The sequence below is a fragment of the Epinephelus moara genome, chromosome 1 (genome assembly GCF_006386435.1).
Source record: "Epinephelus moara isolate mb chromosome 1, YSFRI_EMoa_1.0, whole genome shotgun sequence".
Lineage (NCBI taxonomy): Eukaryota > Metazoa > Chordata > Actinopteri > Perciformes > Serranidae > Epinephelus > Epinephelus moara.
Genome location: NC_065506.1, coordinates 46,355,994 through 46,379,574, shown reverse-complemented (window position 1 = coordinate 46,379,574; position 23,581 = coordinate 46,355,994). Strand labels below are relative to the sequence as shown.

The following is a 23,581-nucleotide window of genomic DNA, read 5'->3' as shown; positions in this document are numbered from 1 at the left end:
CACCCGAGTTTGAACGTTAACCGGCACGACTAGAAAAAGCAATCTGGTGCAAACTACGATATTGTCGTCATTTAAAAAGAAAGAGTGTTTCCCTGACCATCACGCTAAAGAAATAATCAGCGCCATTGGAGCTGAGTAAAATTGTTTAAGCTGCACTTTAGATATAAGCATGTTTTGTTTACTGCACATTAACAAAGTGGGAAAGCTAAGTAAGTTCCTAGTAAAACTGTATCTGAGCAGGCTTTAAAGCTGACCAGCTGCACTATACTTTTTATTCTAATTGAGTAAAACTGTTTAAGCAGAAATTTTTGAAGACTCAGCAGTGTACCATTGCATATCTAGAAAGTGTGTTAAGGCTCTCTCATTGACTTTCTGCCATTAAAAGATTGTGACCAGCAGTAGTTGTAATTCTGCATCTTTGTACACCAGCTCAGGAAAAACACAAAACCTACAAATTAGGGTTCAGTAATATTAAATATGAGAATGATGAAGAATTACGGAGACATCAAAAATACAAATAAAACTAAAGGAGCTGCAAAGAACAAGTTTTACACGTGTACACACTGTACAAGTATTAAAACTACATATTAAATATGAGCCAAGCCGTACAGGCTGCACATCAGCCGCAGTCACAGAGCTGCTCCCATGTTTGTTATGATGTCATGTCTTACCATTGATACGAAGCTAACCATTTAGGTATCTAATCACATCAGAGGTGGATGACACTGATAATCCCTTACCTGACACACTCCGCTGATGCACATGTCAAAAGCATCCGCCCGGCATCGCGTCCCGTCCAGCACCTTGGGCGCCAGTTCAACAGTGAGACTTCTCCCTTTGGCCTGGCAGCGCAGAGCGCAGGGTGCTGAGGGGTCATAAGGTGATGGGATCCACTCATGGGTGATACCCTGGTACTTGATGTCATTGTGAGCTGAACACTGCTGGGACCGGAAGTCACCCGACTCTGCTGGGCAGTCCTGAGGAGGGAAACAACAAGGACAAGGACAGAGGTTGGAGTCCGACAGCAAAGTGATTCTTTTTAATGTCACTTGATTAAAGTGTCATTTAATGGAGGTGATTAAACTGCGTGTGAAAAGCTTGGAAATACTGATTAAATGTGACAGGTAAAGGAGAACTAAGGTATATTTAACCTGACCTGACCTTAACCTGTTTCTATGTCTAAGTGACTAATGGGAACAGGTTTTTTTGAAAGTAGTCCAGTATTAAGTGACAGAGCTGCAGCTGCATAATCTTCAAGGCCACAGCACAAAGTCCAGGTACGACCACTGACAGTGCTTGTTGTTGCCACTGACGGGCTCAGACTGTTATCATAAGTGTCTTACAACATTATGGAAGGGATCCCAACAGAGCTTTACCTTTGGCTTGATCCCATCTGTTTATTAATGAAGAAGAAGATACACTTTCATTAATCCCGAGGGGAAATTCAATTTTTTTTTAAATGCCATATACACTCAGGCCCGAAATACACACACATGCACAAACAGGACCTATACATGTATTAAATGGAGGGATGTCAGAGTGAGGGGGCTGCCCATGGATAGGCGCCCCGAACAGTTGGGGGTTTGGTGCCTTGCTAATGGCACCTCTGCAGACTCTGCAGACCTCTATGGACTGAGCTCTGCCACCCCGTGTGTCCCTGTGTGTCCAACCAACACCAGTGATGTAGTATTTCCAATGTCCTGTACACATTTTGAATGCATATGTGTTCTTTTGGGTTGATTTGAGGCCAGGCTGTTTTAGCTGTGTAAAACAAAATAAAAACTATGATCATTTAACACACACTTATCTAGGTTGTTTTGGCTGATATGGAGGTCACTATCACATCTTATTATCATTAGGGCCCTGATCTGCCATAACCATACCACTAGTGGCACAGAAACCCCTGATATTTCTCCCACAGTGGGGACAGTGTTGTCACAATATGAGAGTTTGTAACTTCAATACAACAGACTAAACACAATGTGTGCGATAACTTCGGGGTAGAACCCCCCCAGGTCATGTATGTGAAATGAAACGGGTCTGAGCAAACGCTGCCTTCACTGATTAGTTTTTAGCCACCTTAAAGTTTAGTGTACCCTGTATTAAGAATATTTTCACCACTTTACTTTTGACAACAGACATCCCTTTCTGACAGGGAACTGAAGGCGTTATCTCAACGTCACCAGACTCAACTAACTGACAGGAAAGTTGCTGATCCAATGCTGCCTTGATTGGTTAGTGTGAAAAGGTAAAGCAGAGCATATATTCCAAATATAGCACACACTTAATCTAGTATTTTTGTGTGTGTGTGTGTGTGTGTGTGTGTGTGTGTGGTGTTTTTATTTTAGATGGCTAAAGTAGCTTCCGTGCCAGTAGATTTGGTTTATCAAAGACGCTAGCAAAGCAACACAGTACAGTCAGATATGTCAGATAACCGTATTTAAATATCTTTAAAGTCACAGTTATGGCTGAAAATGAGAACAGAAGTAGGCAAATTTGGGAGGGGACCTCTGCCTCACCATTATAGGCTTTATGGAGTGTGTGCTCCATATATGCACAGCTGAGGCTCAGAACTGAAGACGCCTCTTGGATGAGAGCTGAAACGTCTTCAAGAAACAGTTGCCTACGATATAGCACTTAGAGTTACTATGACCTGGATGACTGAGAATCTTTACCAACATCTTCCAGAAATGGAAAATTATCATGGCTCCTCATCCCACTTGAACTGCACTGGGAAAGCTGGAAAGAGTGACCAAGTCAGAGGTGAAGCAACAGAAAGCCTTTGGGATACTGACACGAAAAGGAAAATATTTCCAGCCACCATGTCTCCGAGGACTTTGCTAATTTTCCCCTGAGCTAAGCTTTGTGACAAACTTAGCTCAATACTGGATGTATGGGAACAGTGGGTGCAGCAATAATGCCTTTTTTACAAACCAGGCCCTCACGTGACTGTAGATGAATGTCTGGTTGCATTTCGTGGGTGCTGACCCTTTAGGTGACACATACCAAACAAACCGGATGGTATCAAAATACAGGCAGCATGTGATGCACAGTCCAGCTCTGACTGGAATATGCAGGTGTACACCGGGAACCTGTCTCAGGTAGCACCTGATTCCTGAACTATTTTACATTACAATCATTTTCTGGAGGTTTAAATTAGGGATAAAAGATGTCATCTGAGGATAACAGGAGGGTTAAAGCTGCACGAATCAGAAATGATGAAACCACAGAGAATTATCACCAACTCTGCAGTTCCCCTCACCTCGACGGAGTAATGTGTAAGAAAATGGAGTCAGTATTTTTTTAATGAATCAGGTGACGACATGCAGTGTAAAGAGAGGGAGACCACTCTCACACTCTACAAAGAGTTTTAGTCTTTTGTAGCTTTTTGGCTTTAAAACATGTTAACTGTTTTGGTTGAGTCTCAGCACTCTCATCGATCAGCTGTTTCAAGAAATCTTTTCTCATCTCTTAATAGACTGCTTGTATCAGCTGGTGATGACTGACATTAAATTTAAAGGTGCAGTTTGTCACTCTGGAGAAAGGTAGTAGATAGTTGAGTCTCATTTCCAGTCCATCAAATACCAATGCTTTGTGTTGGTGATTCGGTCCGAAATTCGCATCAGCTTTGGCGTGACCACAACATAAACCTTTGGTAAGGATCCCTACAATTCGGTTATTAAAGAATTTTGCCCAAGTTATGTTTGTGGACAAGGATTAAGTGGTGTTTTTGCTGTCTCAGACACATCTGCACTGCATGGTTGTGACACTGATGAAGGACGTCTGGTGGAAATGTTTTGTCTTCCTTCTACAAACAGAATGACTTCTTGACATTGAGTGTGTTTGTCTTCTGTTGACAGCACAATAATGAGTCAATATAGTGAATATGGTGCAGACAAAGCACCACTCTATAGCTGTTTTCTCATATGAACTCCAAACAATGTCGAGAGAGTCAGGACCAGACATTGTGCGGACATGACATATGTACCATAAACATCAGTCTCTTGCCATTCCTTTAATTTGTCAGACTATTTATGGCTTTGGCCTTAGACATTTTTGTTGCTGTCTTCATGCATATGACCCCTTTTCTTCATCCTTGGATGTTTGTTTTCTTCTGGTTGTGTGAGCCTCATGAAAGAATCGTCATCAACACGCCCACTCGCTTGCTGTGAATTCTCTGGACAATAATCTGATCTATTCATGCATGGGCTCAACTGGACATTACAAAGACTTTGTATTCGGGAGTCAACTCTCTTTTTTGACATTCCTGTCCCTGACTCGGCTGACATGTACTCTGATTCCAATATATCTGCGACCATCCAGGACAATTTATCAGCTGGGTTCGACTAGAAATCTGAATAAGAGTTTCCAGGGTTTCCAGCTAAGTCAGAAATGCAATGTCCTCGACAATTCAGACCACACATAGGTAATAAAATATTGGATTTCATGTGTTTGTGTGATTCAAGCTGGACGTAGGAAAAATCCAGCCGGTCTGACCATGGCAGAGGAGGTAATGGTGCAGAAAAGCTGTCAACAGCTTAACACCAGGATGCTTCCTGGGACTGAAAGCTGTCTCAGATCAATAAGGGATGCTTGTTCCTCGGGGTGACAACTGGCAGACTTTTGGCATCCAATAACTCTCATTTCTCCATGACTGAGAACTGGACACATCCAGTCTGACACATCAGCGTCACTCAGTTCCACTCTGCCAGTCCTCATATCTTTCAGACGCCTATATGGAGCCCAGCAAACAGAGGCTTCGGTTCAGACAGAGTTAGCCTCCATGTGTGAAGAAAGGAAATGAGATAAATATTATCCTGGGACCACTTCCACTGGACGTGATTGAAGCTCTACAACGAATCCAGACTAAACCACTTCAGTGGGGAAGAAGAGAAATACGACTTGTCCGCCTCTGATTAAAAATGGTGTAAGAAGGTTGTTTCAACAGGCTGGATGTGTTTCTGTGGTTTGGGAAAGTGCAGTCCGACTGTAAAGAGACCATCGTGGGGGTGGTTATGGTTGTTGGTCTCTTTTGGATCAAATGACGACTGTTGATATTACATGATGGACTGTCAAGGACTGGTGGAGGGATTATTCACTTCTAACATTAGACAGATTTTATTATGGCAAAATAATTGATGAGTCTTTTATTTCCCCACCTGGCACACACACAGCACATCACATATTTGTGGTATGACCTGAACTGGTCATGGAGGACTGGGAGTTCATTTAATGCCCCCAGAGTCCTCCATTTGGTATTCTTGCCTCTTACGAGTGACCAGATCAACAGGAAATAGTATTTAAAAGATACAGTCCCTGAACATGTCTCCAGATCAAACTTCCTCACCCCTATTTGCTGACCTTTCAGCTACTCCAGGATTTTGAAGGCTTCACAGTAGCTTTTCTAAAAGATTGCAGTGCATGCTGTGATGTTTATAGCTGTTGTTTGTAATTAAACTGTTTGGGGTGAAAACTGCAAAAGAAGCTGTGATGCTGTCATGGATTCTGAGCTTATTATTTTAAGTATTCAGTGTTTCCCTGGTGATTTACTAATAAAACCAATGAGTAGTAAAGTTCAGACTCACTTTGTTGCTGCAGGTTCTGTAGCGGATGTTTTTCCCATCACAGCTTCTGCAAAGAAAGGTGAAATGAAGAAGTTCTCAGTGAACCAACAGACGACACAAAACTGCACGCATAAAGTTATTTATCAACAGCTTTAAAAACAAGTGACGCCACCAACAGAAGATCCTTTTCTCATCCACATCTGTCAGCCTTTTGTACACCTGACAGATTGTTTTTATGAATAGATAGAATTCTTTCTCGCTGTAGTAACAGTCACACAGATTTTGTTAAAGCAATACAATAATTTGAACTTTATTTACATTCTTTTAACTGTTGACAGATGTGTGAACAGGACATGCTTTCAGGAGAGACGTATTGTTATATCTATACTTCCTGCAATAATGTGAATTCAGCCATTCAGTCTGTCTGTTTGTGCTGTTTAATTATTATTATTATGTCCTGTTGTTGGACTAATGAAATTGCACTGTATCGTATCGTATCGTATCATATCATATCATATCTTGCTGTTCATTTTTTTTCATGCTTTAAGTGCCACAAACAAAATGTAATTTATTACATTCCTCTTTTTATTGGGGTGGCAGATGTCCCTACACCTCTGCAAAATAAAACCAACTTAGGGGAAGTGGAAAACATTTATTTTTGTGACTTAGGTGGAGTGACCCTTTACATTACTACTAAAAAACATTTTTATGATTACGTATTTTACCTTATCAAAACAAGATGTGTGAAATTGACTGATCATTTAATTTTTGCATTGTTTCATATGTCCAAAAAAAACCCAACAAATTACAAAAAACAAACAAACACCAATACATGGCAGTTCATTTATATAGCTCATTTTGGCAACCAGGCAATTTAAAGTGCTTTACCTATAACATTAAAAGCATTGAGACAAAGTGCAAACGAAACATATAACAACAGCTAAAATATACAATATAAGACATAATAAAAAAAAGGATAAAAGTTACGGTGCAGTGTAAGATACAAACAAATATTTGATTTAATAAAAGGCAGCAACAAAGAGTAAAGTCTTCAGTCCTGATTTAAAATAACTTAAAGTTGCAGCAGACTCGCAGTTTTCTGGAAGTTTGTTCCAGATATGTGGTGCCTAAAAACCAAACACTGCTTCTCCATATTTAGTCTTGACTCTGGGGCAGGAGTCCGGGAACGCCACTCAGCCTTGCAGCCAATTTTTACCGGTGGCCACCTGCTGAAAACAATCCCTGCAGCCCAAAAAGCATTTTCTCTTTAGACCAACATGTGAATAGAGACGTCTGTAAAACTGTTCACAGGACACCTAATTTTTGATCCATGGAGGTTTTATGTTTGTAAAACTTTCTTTGAGCCAAGAAAGTGATTTAAAAATCTGCGAGTCATCACAATGTAAAGACTATGAACCAAGTGGGAACTTGAAGGCAGGGCCAGCAGGAGGAACACTACTGAACATATTCACTGGGCCGCATACCACATGCCTGGAAGCTAGAAACTTCTTTGGCTTATGCGCCAGGTGAGCAACTCCATCTTAGGATACGGTATCTAGATATTATTATAAATCTATGCTCTGGGGACACAAAGCAGACCCATCCCAGATGAATTTAGAGGTCTGGATGGTTACAATTCAATTCATTCTTTATTACAGACCCAGGGGGATCCATATCACAATTAAACAGTTTAGCAGAAGGTCAGAAATGTAAACAGCTAACTAAACCAACAGTAGTATTTTGAAATTGATTATCTGACAGACAGGAAGCCAGTGTAAGAACCATAGAACCAGAGATGGAAATGCATAATGTTGGAAATACAATAAATTCACAAATTATTTTGTGAGGCTGTCAGGTTTTTATTACTCTGTGTCTCGTACTTTGCTGCAGGACAAACTTCTCTCCATCTTTGCAGCCTTCTTTCAATATTTTTCCTCCTTTTTTCCACCTTGAACTTTGTTGAGCTTCTCTCAATTTGTTCTGGATAGAACCTGCAGGTAAATACCTAGAAAGTGAAGTAAACGCGGTGGATGACTAAACAAACACACACGCACACATTAAAATATCCATGCGTGTCCACACACACCTGTAAGGCTACAGCACACTCCACCTGCAGCACACATCACCCAGCCAGCAGCCATCTCAGCACTTCACTGAGCTCCAGCTGGCAGGGCCCAAAATGTCAAACAGCACTGAACCCACACACACACACACACACACACACACACACAGAAAATGATCCTGAGCCCTGTGTGAAATGTGCCATAGCAGAATGGTCCTTTCCCCGTGACAGCATGGACACGCTGTTAAATCCGTTCCACCTTGTTAGCAACAATAACAACACCCAATCTCTCGGTGTGTGTTAACTGCCACAAAGTGCACATTTCTCCTGCCGGCTTACAATAACATTACACTAAACTGGTAGCAGCTCATTTATCCCAGTATAGAGCAGGCGTGGTCTAATCTGCCATTTTGGGCAGATAGAGCCGAGAACCACACTGCAGCCTTTCAGCCGGCTCCAAGCTAAACCAAACACAGACAACAGCGAGCCATGGCTCCATATTAATGAACCAATTAATAGATTTCTCCCATTGCAATGCATGAGTAACCGCTCGACAACAGACAAACTGTTTGTGTGTGGGTGAACAACAGTCTGTGCATGTGTGTGTGTGTGTGTGTAGTATGTTTTCAGGGTCTGGGAAAGTCTACAGCTACGGCCATCAGTGCTGCAGGAAATTCACCGATATGATAACAGTGCAGGTCTGTTGGTGGCTTTGTTAGGACAAGACGCAGTTACAGAACATTATATGTGCTATATTTGTGAGAGGCAGCAAAACATCCTTTCATTTTAGTTACAGTTTACTAATAAAACTCTCCACAGTATGAACAGTGGTTACATGAGCCTCAAAACCAGACACAACTCAGCCCTGAGCAGAGTGACCGTCCTCTACTGACCAATCAGACTGCAGTGTTCACAGCTCCACCTTTTAGTACCAGATCTGTGTGCTAGGTACCCCAACAGAGGGGGGACCAAACATGGGGACGGTACGGAACGGTTCATTGGTACCATCCACAACTTTTCATTGTGGAAATGAAAAAAATACGAATCAAACTGACTGCTTGGTGGAATAGGGGCTTATGAGACATAGAACGAAGGTTACGATATTGTAACCTTCGTTCTATTAGCACAAGCCTCTACTTAGGGGCCCTGTTGCTCCCACACTGTCTGCTGAAGACACTGTAGGATGGCTAACGAATAGCGAACAGAGGACCATGAGCCCGTTGGGATAGCTCAGAACTTCTGCCCTTCTCTATACATCAATGGTGGTCTCAGTTGACTGACTTGAAGACAGATGGATGAGAAATAAAGGAAAAGAGAACGACAGAGAGGGAAAGAAAGCTTGAGTGTGTGTTTGTGCGTGCATGTAGTGTTCTATGTGTGTAAGGTTGATTACTTTGTTATAGTGGGTTGGGTGATTGGGGAGCTTTGGCCAGCTGTAAAATGAATGACAGAGGGGTGGCAGATGTTAAGTCTGTTTCCTGTATGGTTCTCTAGAGGGCGGGATTGTTGGATGCAGTCTTCAAATATCTCTGTGCTATTGTTTGGTGTCTTTGTCTTATAGGATGGCAGACAGTGTTGTATGCTGCCTAACGTACTGTGGGGTCTGCCTGTATTTGTGTCGGCATGCAAATTTTAGTGGGTGAATGCATGCTTGTGATTGGAGGACAGTAGTACCCGTACACTCCAGCAGAGAATTCGAAGCATCAAACTTTGGTTCTGCAGAGACTTGCACTTTTGTTTCACCAACTGCTGGTCAATGTAACTACAAACAAAATATAATCTCAATTTTCAACTTTTCCTCTGTTGCCTCATTTTTCGCCACCTTGCACTTTATTCATGTACCGTATCTGTTATACAGGAGTGCTTCTGTGTTCTGTACTCAGTTTGGGGGGCACTAAGGAAAAGCAGCGATATAAAAACAGTCGCCTTTCGGCTTAAAAAACAGCTGGCAGCACAGCAATGACTCATTTAATAACAACTGGTTTTGATGTTTCTTGGTCTCAAACAGTGGCCTGCAGCTGGGCAGGTGCCTCGCCTAGATGTCACGCCATCCACCATCCCCTCCACCTCCAGATGAAAGAGTCAGATCATGTAATATGTAACTTTAGAAACGTTACGAAACATATGACACGTTCAAATGTAATATTTGTGGTTTGCAGAAACATACAATGCCATCTTTTCATCCTGGCAGCTGGGCTGAAACTCTATCCTGAATTTGTTAAGCACATGATGATGTTTGTGATGACAACAGTTTTTTAACATGAAGATAGGAGGGATATTAATTTCCTTTCACATTGGATTGATTTTAAAAGCATTCTGAATATGTGAGTTATGCCTTTCATGATGTGTGACAGAGCTTTCTGTCATCCTTCACCTTAAAATGCACAGCTGGCGTAATGAAAAGTGATGATTACAGCTCATGTCAAGTGTCGAAAACAGAGCGTAATAAAATATTACAGCTGTCAGGAGATGAAAGTAATGAACTCAATATGATATCAACAGAACAAACTTTTGTCTTTTTTACACATTAAACACTGGCTGAAATTCAGTTCACAATCCCAGCAGTGATAAAAAGGCCTTTGAAAAGATCAGTGCTATTGCCACATCCTTCAAAGCTGAAGACGACTGGGGAGACGAAGCAAAGGCTGTGAGACGTTCAGGACCAAACTGTGAGGAGGGTTTACTACATGTGAACTGCTTTAGGCACATGTCAGTTTAGCATTTTATATATTGTTAATAACAGCAAACATTAGATCAGTGGTCCCCAAATTCAAAATAAACGACCCTTTTCACAGGAAATGTACAGTTTCTGTTCATAAAATGCATACAGTCTTTTTAAAATAAACATAGAACGTTAAATATGTGTAAATATTACAATATATTTTCTATATTCACGGCAGGAAAAATCGATATCGTATCGTAAAACGATTTCACACTCCCCTTAAGTGGACCATAACATTTCTTAACCTTGACGTTAATTGAACGTCTCATCCTTCTGCCTCACTTCCATCAATGCAGTGTATCATATCCTCAATAAAGTCCATGCTAGCATGCATCATGCAAGCCAAAGGAGACACTGTAGGTTATTGTCAGCAGCTAGCTATCTAACTAGTTTAATACAATTCACATTCTCACCTTCAGACTTTTATTCTGAAGTTAGTTTAAAGAAGGAAACAATAGCTTAGCTACTACTGCACATATATCCACCCAACAATCCAATTTTGCAAGCTGTTTTCTTACCTTGAAAATAGTTGTTTGCTTTCAACCCCAATTCTGCAACGTTAAAGTACCAAATAATCTGAAATAGCGCGCTGCAGGGGAGCTACTTGTGGTAAAACATTAATGAATGCTTGTTTAGAGCTTTTAACAATGTTGATAGGCTGATTTAGACTCACTAGGCTGTGTCACCTTTATTAAAAGGCACAAATATGTATTACGGCTCCAGAAAGATTCTTTTCTTTTTTAAATTCACACGAAAAATGACTCATTTGACATTAAAGGTTGCTGATATCTGGTGTACAGGCTCAGGAGTCTTAGCTGAAGTGACATCTATGAAACATATGGAAAAGATCCTGCAGGATATGGATTTATTTTTACTTACACTTTGTCTTCTCACAATCAAATTCTCTACTTTCCTCTGAGACTTTTTCTTCATTGCATGTTGATTCAACAGCTAGCCTTGGTAGGCAGACTCAAAACTGGCAATCGCTACTGGGGTTCACCAAAATTTAGGAAAAGGTGCCAAGCCGTAGATGTATGATGCACATTTCAGTTGGCGAAAAGTTAAACAGTTTTTACTGAGTATGTAGGCTACTGTTCTTACAACTGGAGAATGTAAGAATCCCTTTAGGCCTATAACAATGATAAATGAAAATGTTAAAAAACAACAACAACATTTTCATTACCATATCATTTTGTCACAGCCACAGGGAGCCACTGGAGACAAGCCAAAGAGCTGCATGTGGCTCCAGGGTGCCCACCCCTGCTATAGACTGAGTCCTATCTTTCGGGACCAGTACAGGATCTGGTGCCACTGTATCAGTTAATTATTACACCAAAAAAGATCAAAGCAACATCATTTATCAAAAAGCATAATTCATTTTATATGATTCAACATGGTGTCTGCAGCATACCTGTTCAATCTATACACTCACGTCATTAACAGCTAAACAGCAGAGGACAGTGTCAGTTCTTTCAGCCACAGACAGATATTTCCTCTGCTGGTGGAGTGTTGCTGTATAAGGGCAGACTGAGCTGGTGGGAGTTAATGGACCTTTAAAGGGGAGAGAGACACAGTCTGGCACCAGAGGAGGCAAAGCAACGGGCAAAGACAAGCTCCACTCCAAAAGAAACACTGGACCCAGACAGAAAGCCAGTGTGTGTGTGTGTGTGTGTGTGTGTGTGTGTCAGAGTTGAATTAAGTTGCAGATTAAGCTGGATGTTCTAACTTTGGCTAGTTGCTACTGTCCTCTGTGGCCCACAGCCATGGACATACACACAGATACAGTACACACACACACACACACACACACACACACACACACACACACTCCGGGCCCAACTAATTATGTTCAGAAGTCAAACTGACCCTCACCCGTTCAGAGAGTAACACACACACAGTGCTCTCGCAGGCCGGTTGGCTTGTTGGGAGACGCTTCTGTAATGACTGGAGTGTGAATCTCCCAGTGCGGAGGAAGTCTGAATAAATCAGGACCCCCAATCACTTCCAGACGCTGTGAACTGGGAGCTGTGATCAGCGTTTACCGTGATCAGCCTGTCTCACCCGACCGCTGCCAGTCTTCAGATGTCTGAGGATGTGGAACCTCATCAGACTTCAAACAGTCGGAGGGAAGCACAGGTCAGACTGATAAAACTCAGTTTTGACATATCATCACAGACGACGTTGCAGGGGGCCTTCATAAGAAAAATCGAGGACAGGAAATGAATGTAGATGTAATCTGGTGAGAGCTTTTCACCAAACGACCAAATCATGACAGGATCAGATGTTCAGAGTTGTTCAGGATTGTTAGGATGTTTGTTGTTACGATTGTTCGTTAGGATGTAGGTGTAAATCCTGGCAGAAATAGAATATAATAAGTATGTTTTCTTTAGTGTATAATTCAGCTCTTTAAAAAAAACTCCTAAATGTCTGGATCTTAAATTATCAGAGAAAAAAGGTAAGCACACCTTGGCAGTAGCCGGGCTAGTGGGCTGTCTCCTGAATGCCGAACAGCATCGGAGAGACACTGATTCGTTGCATGAAACTGCTTTATTCAAGGTTTGCATTGGTTTAAATCACCTAGTCAGTTGTTTGAAGAGGAGAAGAGACCTCTGCAGATAATTTGGCTCCTAGTAAATACCTCCTGAAAGTTTGGATCAGAGATGTGGTTGACCTAAAGGGGTCATGGCTGCAATAGTTTTTAATAACTGTAATCGAGTCACTTAATCTCTTATCCAAGATTAATACAGTTGTTTTCTTGTAATAACAAGAGCAATGTCTTAAATCCAAAAGAACATATTTTGTTGGGAGATAATTAAAGAAGCACTTAAAGTCTTTGAAAACAGTTGTATAATGTCTTTCAGTGTCTTCCTCCACTCTCTGGAGGGACGTTGTCAATGTTAAAAACGCAAGTAATAACCCTGGAGATGTCCTCAAGGGTATCTTATCTTAGGCTTTATATTTATTTATCAGAAAGCCTGAATAACAAACTGGAGGTGTGGCCATTCCGATGCTATCAAGGAAGATTTATGGGAAGTGTTTTTGTAGATTAACGAATATTAGATACTAAAAGTCAGGATTTCTCAGCCTCTGCTCATCACTTAAAAAAGTTGTTTTTCACCAGCGTGATGCAAACATGTGGTGCAGGAACACAGAAAATACACATGGGAATTTTCTGCATGACAACTATGCACACCAGGTCCGGTGCAAATTATCCACGTTGACGTGTTCCATGTTTGTCACGTTTCATGAATGAGGCCCAGTGAGTGTCTACTTCACACAACAGAAACCTGTCCAAACAGAATGTCTAAAGCCGTATTTGCTGAGGACCAGTACAACCTGCGGACCTCTGGGAATTTGTAATAATTGCAGAGGTTGTCTGTGACCTTAATCCCATGCAAATCTGCCATGTCTGTAATTCGTCAAGTAAAAATTCCACTGCAAATGTTCTGCCTGCTTCCTGGTTGAGAATTACAGAGGCTGTACTGGCAGTTATAAATGAAAGTTTTAATAGCAGAAGGCTCATCTTGCTGCAAAGCATGGAGAACCATTTGCAGAAGAACAAGCTCAAGTCTATTAGAAGAGCAAAATCATGAAAGATGATGAGATGAATGATGTGACAATGTGCGGCAGATGAAGTTACAAATGACTGTGTGCATCTTATCTGGGGGATAATGTTGGCAAATCTGAGTAAAATACAGACTTCCCTTATCCTGTGCAAATGCGCCACACGAAACAAAGACAGGGGGCGGTGTCCCAGTCACATGAGGTCTCCTTGTAATACCAGTCCTCTGCAAATACGACATTAACACACAGTACATAAACTACTTGGACCTCAAGTGTGATGCTAACGCTAGCTCTCGTGACTAGCCCCATGTCGTGACAAACACAAAGCGTTAGCAGCTGCTGGGCGATCTCGATCCATAAATTGTCCATTATTTGGTTGTTGAGGTCGTCCTCACAGTGTTTGTTGTACATTATTGGGTGTTGAGAAACCAAATTGATAAGACATTCCCTGTTTTGGCAGAGAGCAACCCATGACCTGGAGGTCACTGGTCAAACATATGCTTCTGCAGCTGCAAATCCCCTGAAATCGCTAAATGTGAAACAGTTTTAAATCTTTCTCTTGTGAGTCCCCCTCCTTTACTGAAGAGCTACAATAAATCACTGAAATATCCCTTCACCTCCTTTTTATCTTACAGATAAATACCTTACAATAGTCTCAGAGAGCGCTGAGTGAAACAAACCTGCTTATATTGCAGTCAGTATCAAAGATGGGAAATGGGGGATGAGCATGTGAAAGTTAAGGCCTTAGCTGACATGCTCTTCCAGGGCTCATGAATGTCTCTCTCAGCACCAGTAACTCTACACCCCACAGGAGGAAACCATCCTTTACTCTGCAGGAAACATTCAATGAGGCAACACTGGCCCAAATATGACAAAACACAACCATAAAACCACCTCCGGACAAACCCAACGGCCAGTTTGCAGGGTGTATTTACTCCTCTTTTATCTCTCTTTCAGTACTATTCATTTCAACTCATAACCACAAGGTGCCAATTAACAAGCTTTAGCACTGCTGTGTGTATCTACCACATACGCTGTTTGTTTGTGTGCAGGAGAAAAGTTCTTCCTTGGTGGGGGAGAAATTTCAGCAGTAGCAGGGTGAGAAAACGAGGCTGAGCTGCAGTCAGATATAATGGAGACAAATGTGTTGCCAGGAGGCTATAGAATGATGCCATGGGGCACAGTCTGAAATAGATTGGCTGTGATGACTTCCTGAACACTGCACAACAAATAGCTGAGTGCAGACAGGCTGACAGTGAGAGCAGACAGCCTCTATGTGGCTTTTAAAAACAGCAGAGATCTGAAACCCACACACTTTATGCTTTTATCAGTGTGAGGAAGATACAGAACACACCCGACCCAGACACTGTCTCCTTGACTTCCTCACACCACATCTACAGCGACCCGTGGAGACGCTCTGGACTCTGTCTGAGTTTCCAGCTCCTTCTTTCCCTCCCTCCCTCTCAATTCAGTTCAACAAAGTTTCTTTTCAGTGATGTTTCTGTGTTTTTTAGATGACATCATGAACACACCTCCCTAAATAAGAGAACTCCAGTTGTGATGAGCTGGAGTTATGCTTTAAGGTGATGGATCCACCACAACATTAAAACCACTGACAGATGAAGTGAATAAGACGGATCATCTCGTTGCAGTGTTTTCCTTGCAAACCTTTGGTCCTGGCATTCATGTGGATGCCACTTGACACACTCCACCCACCCAAACACCACTGCAGACCAAGTACCCCCCATGGCAACAGCACTACCTGATGCTACCCTGCAAAAATCCATGACACATGCTGGTACTCCATCTCACAACCCACAGGACTCAAAGGATTTACTGCCAATGCCCTGGTGCCAGACACCACAGGAAACCCCAAAGATCATGTGTCAAAGCCTGACTGACTGCAGTCAGGGAGTAAACTTAAGCCCTTTTTAAACAGGAACTGTGCAAATTTGCAGGAAAGCCCAGTCAGTCTTCTTTCAGCATTGGCAGTGTAAAAACAAAATCGGGGAGTGCAGCAAAATGCCGCCTACCTACTTTTGTTTATACAGAATGCGCCTTTTTCGGGGCAATGGGGGGCGTGAGCAAGTAACAAAACGTGTAGCTCAGCGTGTGACCTAAACAGTGATGTGGGAGGGAAGCCGCGGCTGGTCAGGCGGTGATTCTCTCATAAGTCGGCCCGATCTTCACCGTCTCCGTCATCTGACGGTTAATGGCCTCTTCGTTTGTGAGGACAAGGAGGGCGCACAATTCCTTGTCTCCCCAGTTGCTCATCTTTACTGTGCATTCACACCGGGCGCGAGTGAAGTGAATTACTCGCGCATAACGCGAGTAACGCGCCGCACGTAACGTGTGAGTTTGGACACCGGACCATTTTGTTACTTTGCGTTATCACGTCAGTCGCACGAGTAGCGAACCCGCCCATTTTCACTAGGTAACAACATCTGGCCCGCCATTCTCTCCTCAACCATGGCTGAGATAACCACCATCGCTGCTTTGTACCTGCTCTGGAAGTCTCAGATGCGTCAGAGGGCCAAACGCCATCGTTTTTGGGTTCACCCTATCCTGCAGAAGCGCATCCAGCTCGGCGAGTTCAGAAGCGCATCCAGCTCGGCGAGTTTCACCACCTCCTCCAGGAACTCCGTCTGGATGATAGCCGTGTTCAGCGGTACTTCAGGCTGACTGGGGCCCAGTTTGAGGACCTGTTGGCAAGGGTTGGCGCCAGGATCTCCCGGCAGGACACCAACTACAGGCGCTCCATTTCAGCTGCGGAGTGCCTGTCCATCTGTCTCCAGTGAGTAGCAGTTTATTGTTGTGTCAACAACTGGACGTCAGGGCGTCAGGGCGTCAGGGTGTCAAGACGTCACTGGCGTCAAGACGTCACTGATGTCCTGACGCCAGTGACATCAGGAGAATCTCAACGCTGATTGGCTTTCGCGGCACAGCATTACGCGAATTCGCCTCAAAAGTTCAATATTTTCAACTCGAGCGATGAGGCGATGGACGCGAATTTCGCGGCTATCGCGTCTTTGCATTGACTTTGTATGTAATCTCGACACACGAATTTGCGAATTCGCACTCGGTGTGAACGCACAGTTACAGTGTCTGTCAAGTTTGCGTTTCCTTCTTGCTACTAGCTGCTCGCTAATTCCTGCTATCAGCTGTTTCCTGTTTATCCACAGCCAGTGGGTCGAACGTGCAGCGTCATCAACAGCTCCTCCCACAAGTCATCAACAGCCCCTCCTGTTGTGGAAGGGCGCCTCAGTCTTTTTAAACTAAAAGGATTCCGCCAATATGTCTACCCTACGAGGCGGAAAATTGGGCACCTCGGATCAACTCGCCAATCCGGCTCTGTGTGTTTAAACGCTCGCAGCTGGCCGGCAAAATGGCCCAACATTCATGGAAAATCTGGCAGTGTAAAAGGGGCTTTAGCCTGCAACAGTGCCTGAGTGAGTAGTACGTGTCAAGTGGCATCCACATGAATGCCAGGACCCAAGGTTTCCCAGCAAAACATTGCACTGTAACAAGATGATCAACGTTTTTCACCTTACCTGTCAGTGGTTTTTAATGTAGTGGCTGATCAGCAAATGTTCTTGTTGTGTTTAGTCATTTAGTTCCATGGCTTTATGGATGGCAATATCACTCTGTTGATCAGTGCACCACTTTGGTCCAGACAGATATAGCTCAATAACTACTGGAAGGATTGCGATGAATTTAAAGACATTCACGGTCCTCAAAAGATCAATCTCCCTACCCACTGTCTATTGATCAGACAATGATAAACCTTTTCGACTTGTTTTTCGGCTCTTCTCTATATGCACATATCTACATATAAATGCAGATACATTTTCCAAAAACCTAATATAAACCTAACTCATCATCAGACGATAGCCGATGGTAAATACTACTTGGACTATAAACTGACTTCTGACGAAAACCAGCACACTTCCAATACCAAAATCTTGTCCTGTCGCCTACAGATACCAAAAGATATATTCTGATGACTCTTCCCTGACTTTTCCTCCAGCACCACCAACACCTGGCCCCAGGTTTTTCATCTGTCAGTTTATTCGTGCTGCTTTAAATAAAAAAACACCAATACTATGAACGAACATTAAAAGGAGTTTGAACCAGACTTTTCAACACAAGGCCAACAAATTAGGTAATAATCAAATACCAAACACCAGGGGCTTTTGAAGGCCCAAGTAGGTCTGGGGGCCCTGAGGCAGTTTCTCACTTGACCAGCAAGTTGGTTTGGTCATTTGAGTTACTACAAATGTATTATTTTGATAAGGACATGTACATACATATTTTCATATATTTCTATTTATTATAATATACAAAACAAGAGCCTGCCCTTTAAAATACGACCTCACAGGTTACAGGTGTACAAGCAGCTTATTAAAAAACCCTGTTGCATTCCTGGAGAGGGCTCTATCTAAAATGCTGGACACAACAGTACAATGGTTGATTGAACATGCTCACAGAATCGATCCCTGGATCGTGGACAATAAGCACAATGGACGGACTTTGTGCACATCCCAAGCAAATGGAGATATTTGGTGAAATGGGAAACGAGTCATGATCTATCCAGTTTTCTCCAGAATGGTTAAATGAGATGCCTTCAGGGAGTGCAAGAACCTGCTGCACCAGCGCGGTGTCAAGTTCACTTCCCAGTACCCAGCCACACTCAGGACTGACACAAAGGAGGGTCCGCACTGCTTGGACGGTCCAAGTAAATATATAGATTTCATTCAGAACGCATAAGACACAAGCTTTGATGAACTGGTATCATGATTTAAGCTCTCAATGACCTGTCTGTTTCCTATTGGTGCAGGTGAACCATTCACAGCACATGTGAACCGATGTGAGACCAAAACACTCAGTGAACTTTCTGCTGTCACTGCACTGACAAGTTTGCTTGGGCTCAGTATTTATGGTCACGAAGACCTGCGTCTGCATCCTTCACTGACTCAACACGTAACTTGTCTTCAAAGGCTGAGTGTACCAGTGAAGTGATTGGACTGGAAACATCTGCTTAACTGGTATCAAAACAATTCAGAGGGATATTTTGTAGTATGAAAAATGAAATGTGTCAGCTGAGCACATCTGCAGCTCTGACCAGCTGACAGTTTTAGTCATTAAACAGTCTCATCCTCCCCAGTGACGAGCAGCAGCTCTGCACGGGGATCACACGCTGGATGCTGGATTCTTTTCTTTTCCTTTTTAATGATCAGATTTCTGCCATGAGGTATTTCCATACTCCAAAGACGCTGTCGTATTGTGTCTTGTTAGATATTAAATGAGGCTTACCCTCCGTTGAGACAGCGCCGTAGAGAGTAGGAGGCTCCTCCTCCGCAGGTGCGAGAGCAGTCACTCCAGGGGCCCCAGGCGTCCCACCCGATGTCCCTGTCTTCGTCTGAGCGGGTCATCCTGGACGCCTACAGAAGGTCAAACACCAACACAGAGGTCAGTTATTTCAATCTGGTTAGATATTCATGTTTTCACACTGAGCATGCTCTGACCAGTTGATATAAATCACTGTACTGACGAATACAGCTCTCTGAAGAGTGAAAACATAAGGAACCCTGAAGAGGAAAGGTTAGCGGTTGTAAGAGGACAACCTTATCAGCCTTTTAAGGACCTGTATAAACACTTGCACAGCTGCCAAGGTGGAGTTAACTTTAGAAATCTGCCCCGTCTCCTAAAAATGACATTTTTATATAACAAATTGATCAAACCCATGCAAAGTCTTCATACTAAACATCTAAGTATTTCATTTGTTTTCTTACAAGATCTGTTCCTGACAACTTTTGGATTGCAAGGATGATATGTTATGTCCACTAACAGGTTGACATTTTCACTTTGTCCATTACTTTAGATAATGACAGTCGTGTTGGGCAGCAATGTATACTTAAAGGTACACTATGCAGGATTGTCGGGTACTGTTTGCAATCACACTTGTGGTGGAAAAGTGAAAGTAAAAGCCAACCCCAGATTCACGCTTATTTGGCATTTCCCCTCACTATACTTGGGTTTTTTTGGCACTGTGTCTCTTGAATGCTTGCTGCTTACAGTCTTGCACGTGGTCGCTACCTTTTTATAAAGCCTCGACCTCACCTGAGCGCCGTGGAGGTACACGCCCATCCAGGCAGAAGGCAGAGTCTCAGCAGATAAATACACCACCACACACAGAGAGTGGGTCATAAGTAGGGGTGCACGATATTTGATTTCTTGCCGATATCAGATATTCCAATATGTAACAACTCGTTTGACTGATAACCGATACCGATATTGAAATATCCACAGTTTTATCAGCACAAATAAGATAGTATTCATCCATCCATCTATTTTCATCCGCTTATCCGGGCCCGGGTCGTGGAGGCAGTAGGCCAAGCAAAGCACCCCAGACATCCCTCTCCCCAGCAACACTTTCCAGTTCCCCCCAGACATCCCTCTCCCCAGCAACACTTTCCAGTTCCTTCTGGGGGACCCCAAGGCATTTCCAGGCCAGATGGGATATGTAGTCCCTCCAGTGTGTTCTGGGTCTGGTGTTTGAACCCTATACCTGTAGGGTGTTGACACCGTTTGATGCAGAAGAGTAGTGAAGCTGCTTTAAAGAGTAGCTCAGTGTATATATAGTGAATGTGTGATCGACAGGGAGAAAGAGAGTGAGATGCTGGAGTAGACAGATGTTGATGTTCACAGCACAGGAGAAATTAGCAAGTGGTAGTAAAGGAACAGTGTTTCAGTTTGTCCATAAATACACATTGCAGCTAATTTCAGACCAAGTAAAGCTCCTGTGTCTTGTTTCCCAGCTGCTGGGTGAAGTGAAGGGGGTTAGCCCTGAAGTTAGCATCAACGTTGGCCCCAGAGGTAAAACAAACTCTCCCCTGTGCTTCTCTACCACAGCCTGGAAGCTGGAGCAGGAATGGTTAACACATGGTGTATTTGTATCAGATTTGATATAAACGCATATTATGCAGAAAAGATTTTAGGATCTTAATAACAGAGGATTCTATTAATCCACCAAAGCTGTTCAGAGTGCATCCCTGTCTCTTCAGAGCAAACACCACATCCATGGCAGTTATACCCCTTCTTCCACATTGGCTGGCTTGGCTTGGTTTGGTTTGGTTTGGTTTGGCTTGGCTTGGTTTGGTTTGGTTTGGTTTGGTTTGGGCCATCAGCCCAGCGCAGCAGAGATTTGCATTTCCATTACAACAGGACCACCTCCCTGAAGGTGTATTGTCTTGAGTGATGATGTTTAAAAGCAGCGGGCTGATCCAAGGTTAAAGTCCCCTGCTATTTTTGCCGCATGTGTTTTTCCACAGCAGGGCAGGTAAAAGACCTGTTGAAGGTGAGCTGTTTGCAGAGGTGCAGTAAGAGCCTGTTGTCTGCAGCTCTTCATCATCATCTCACTGTGGCTGTGGCTGTTTCTCATTTTACTCTTCCTCACTGCCGTATTATTAGACTCTCCTTTATTGAAAAAAAGCTGCTAACAAAGTTCTGCTAATTCAGTTTTCGAGCAGCAACTTCACACAACTTCTAACACGGCTGATAGCGAACATGAAACAGTGAAATAAAGCAGATATCTAAAGTAAAAACAGGACGCAGGAGAGAAACTAAACTCCAAACCACAGAGATTCAGCTAGAAGCTACAGACGTACTGAGAGCTGAACACACAGAGACTTTTACAAATTCTCCCTGGTCTCCTGCAGACATAGGTGAGGAGAGCCTTGCAACACACATGGCTTGTTTGAGGGGAAGAAGTGGGGTTGTTGGGTATTGGTTGCCGTCAGTGAGACGTCACTGCTACCTGCTTTAGGGCGGGCAGCTTGGCTTTTGGCATTCTTCGGAAAAGGTCCATCTCTGGCGCAGCTCGGCGTGGCACAGCGCATCTTAACTGATAATGGACACTGGAAAAGGCCCATTAGTGTACTTGGTGTTGGTGCCGGCATCATAGATCAGGAAGACCTTTAGCACACAGTGGGTTAACTTTAAGATCAGACCAGCAGTGGGCTTGGTGATTCTCTGGATGTTATCAAAGAGGACTTTATAGTGAGGCTTTGTGCCTCCTTTATCATGTCCCTTTCCTCCTCTGCCTCCTCCAGTCATTTCTCTGATAAGTCACTCCGTTCAGTCACTGCTCCTTCATTAAGGCTATCATTTTTTTTAAGTTATGTGTAACTATCTTGGAATACAGAGGGGATCACAGTGTTTGTGATTTTTTTTTGTGTGTGTAAAAAATTTAGGCTAGTAGTTCTTCTATATAGCTGAAATTTTAGAAAGAGCCATATCGGCCAATGGCCATAAAAAAAACTCTGGCATGTAACAGTAAAGTTTTTATCTGTCCGTCTGTCTTTGGTATGTTTGACACTGCAACAGATTTAACAGAATCCTAATCAGAAAAAAAAGTCAGAAATCCAAGGAAAAAAAATTACACATCCCATGATCTGCACTTCCTTTGATTTAAATGACATCACTGTCTCACTCCATGTATGTTACCCTGAGCTCGATCTGGGACTTCCTGTCAATGAGATCTCGGTCTGATTGCTGTCAGAAAACTACCAAACCCGCTGCAGTTTTTAAGAAACTCTCTGAACCAAGTAGGTGTGAAAAATACTCAACAATAAATTCTTGATAAAGCTTGAGCTAAAAAAGCTTAAAGGCCCAGTGGGATGCGGTGAAAGTGTGCCATGCTGGCAGAGATCATTTCTGCTCTCACAGTGACAGCAGATATATCCACACTGAGCTAACACAGCAGCACATCAGCATGTCGGCTCAGGCTAGTTTGGACTGGTGTGACAGAAAAGTAACAAAACCCACGTGAACTGTCGACTGACTCGACTCAACGGAAACACTTCATACAGACACTGTACAGCTGACCGACACGTGTGAACCCTGCAGGCAACAACACTTCAATCAATATCACTGTCAATCAGATTGCATGAAATCAGGATGAGGTAGAATTCTCTTAAGCCTTAATAAGGTTCTCTGAGGTTTGCTGGTGGCCTCGCATGCAGGAGTATTTACAGCATGGTGGGGTCTAACACACAGCACATGACATTCACACACTTTGTTTTTTCTATAATTAGATACAACAGCCCACACTGATAATTACAGCTGCAATAACCTACTGTTTCAGTTTTTATCCACAGAGAGCTGCTTGTCCTACTGCTTCTTTTCTTTTTTTATTTTATCAACTCAGAGATTTGTCATCAGAAGAAGTCACATCTGTTTTTGCTGACATGATGGAAGGAAACATGCTAACAACATATAGGCCTATTGTGGAACCAATATTATGTCTCATCAAATGGGCTGTTGTAATGTCACAAATACCTTCACCTCTTTTGAGATGCATTAGGCTTGTTTGTCTGGTATTTGTTTACATTTTAGCAAATTGGTACCACTGAAAGTATGTCAAATTAATTATTAGGAGTTCCTGTTTGCAGTGTGCCCAAGGATGTACACACATCTATCACTGGATTGCTTTGATACTAGTCCATACCCATTGGTAGCTTTGTCACCTTCTACCTATGCCAATCCTCAATGCCTATGTGCAGCTTCACATAGATTGACCACGTCAGTGAGTAGAAAAACGTGGGACAGACAGAATGACTGACTGACAGAATGACACACTGACAGTTTCCGTGATTATGTACAGCATAC

The 23,581-nt window shown here is 42.9% G+C and overlaps 1 protein-coding gene across 1 annotated transcript in view; it reads right to left on the bottom strand.

Moving 5' to 3' along the window:
• adamtsl3 (ADAMTS-like 3) overlaps positions 1 to 23,581 on the bottom strand; it is a 313,154-nt gene that overhangs the window by 135,545 nt on the left and 154,028 nt on the right. The window contains exons 4-6 of the mRNA XM_050052262.1: positions 19,226 to 19,353; positions 5,586 to 5,631; positions 741 to 977 (exon numbers count right to left, since the gene is read on the bottom strand). Of these exons, the coding sequence (XP_049908219.1) occupies positions 741 to 977; positions 5,586 to 5,631; positions 19,226 to 19,353 (411 nt within the window). The remainder of the gene's footprint in view (positions 1 to 740; positions 978 to 5,585; positions 5,632 to 19,225; positions 19,354 to 23,581) is intronic.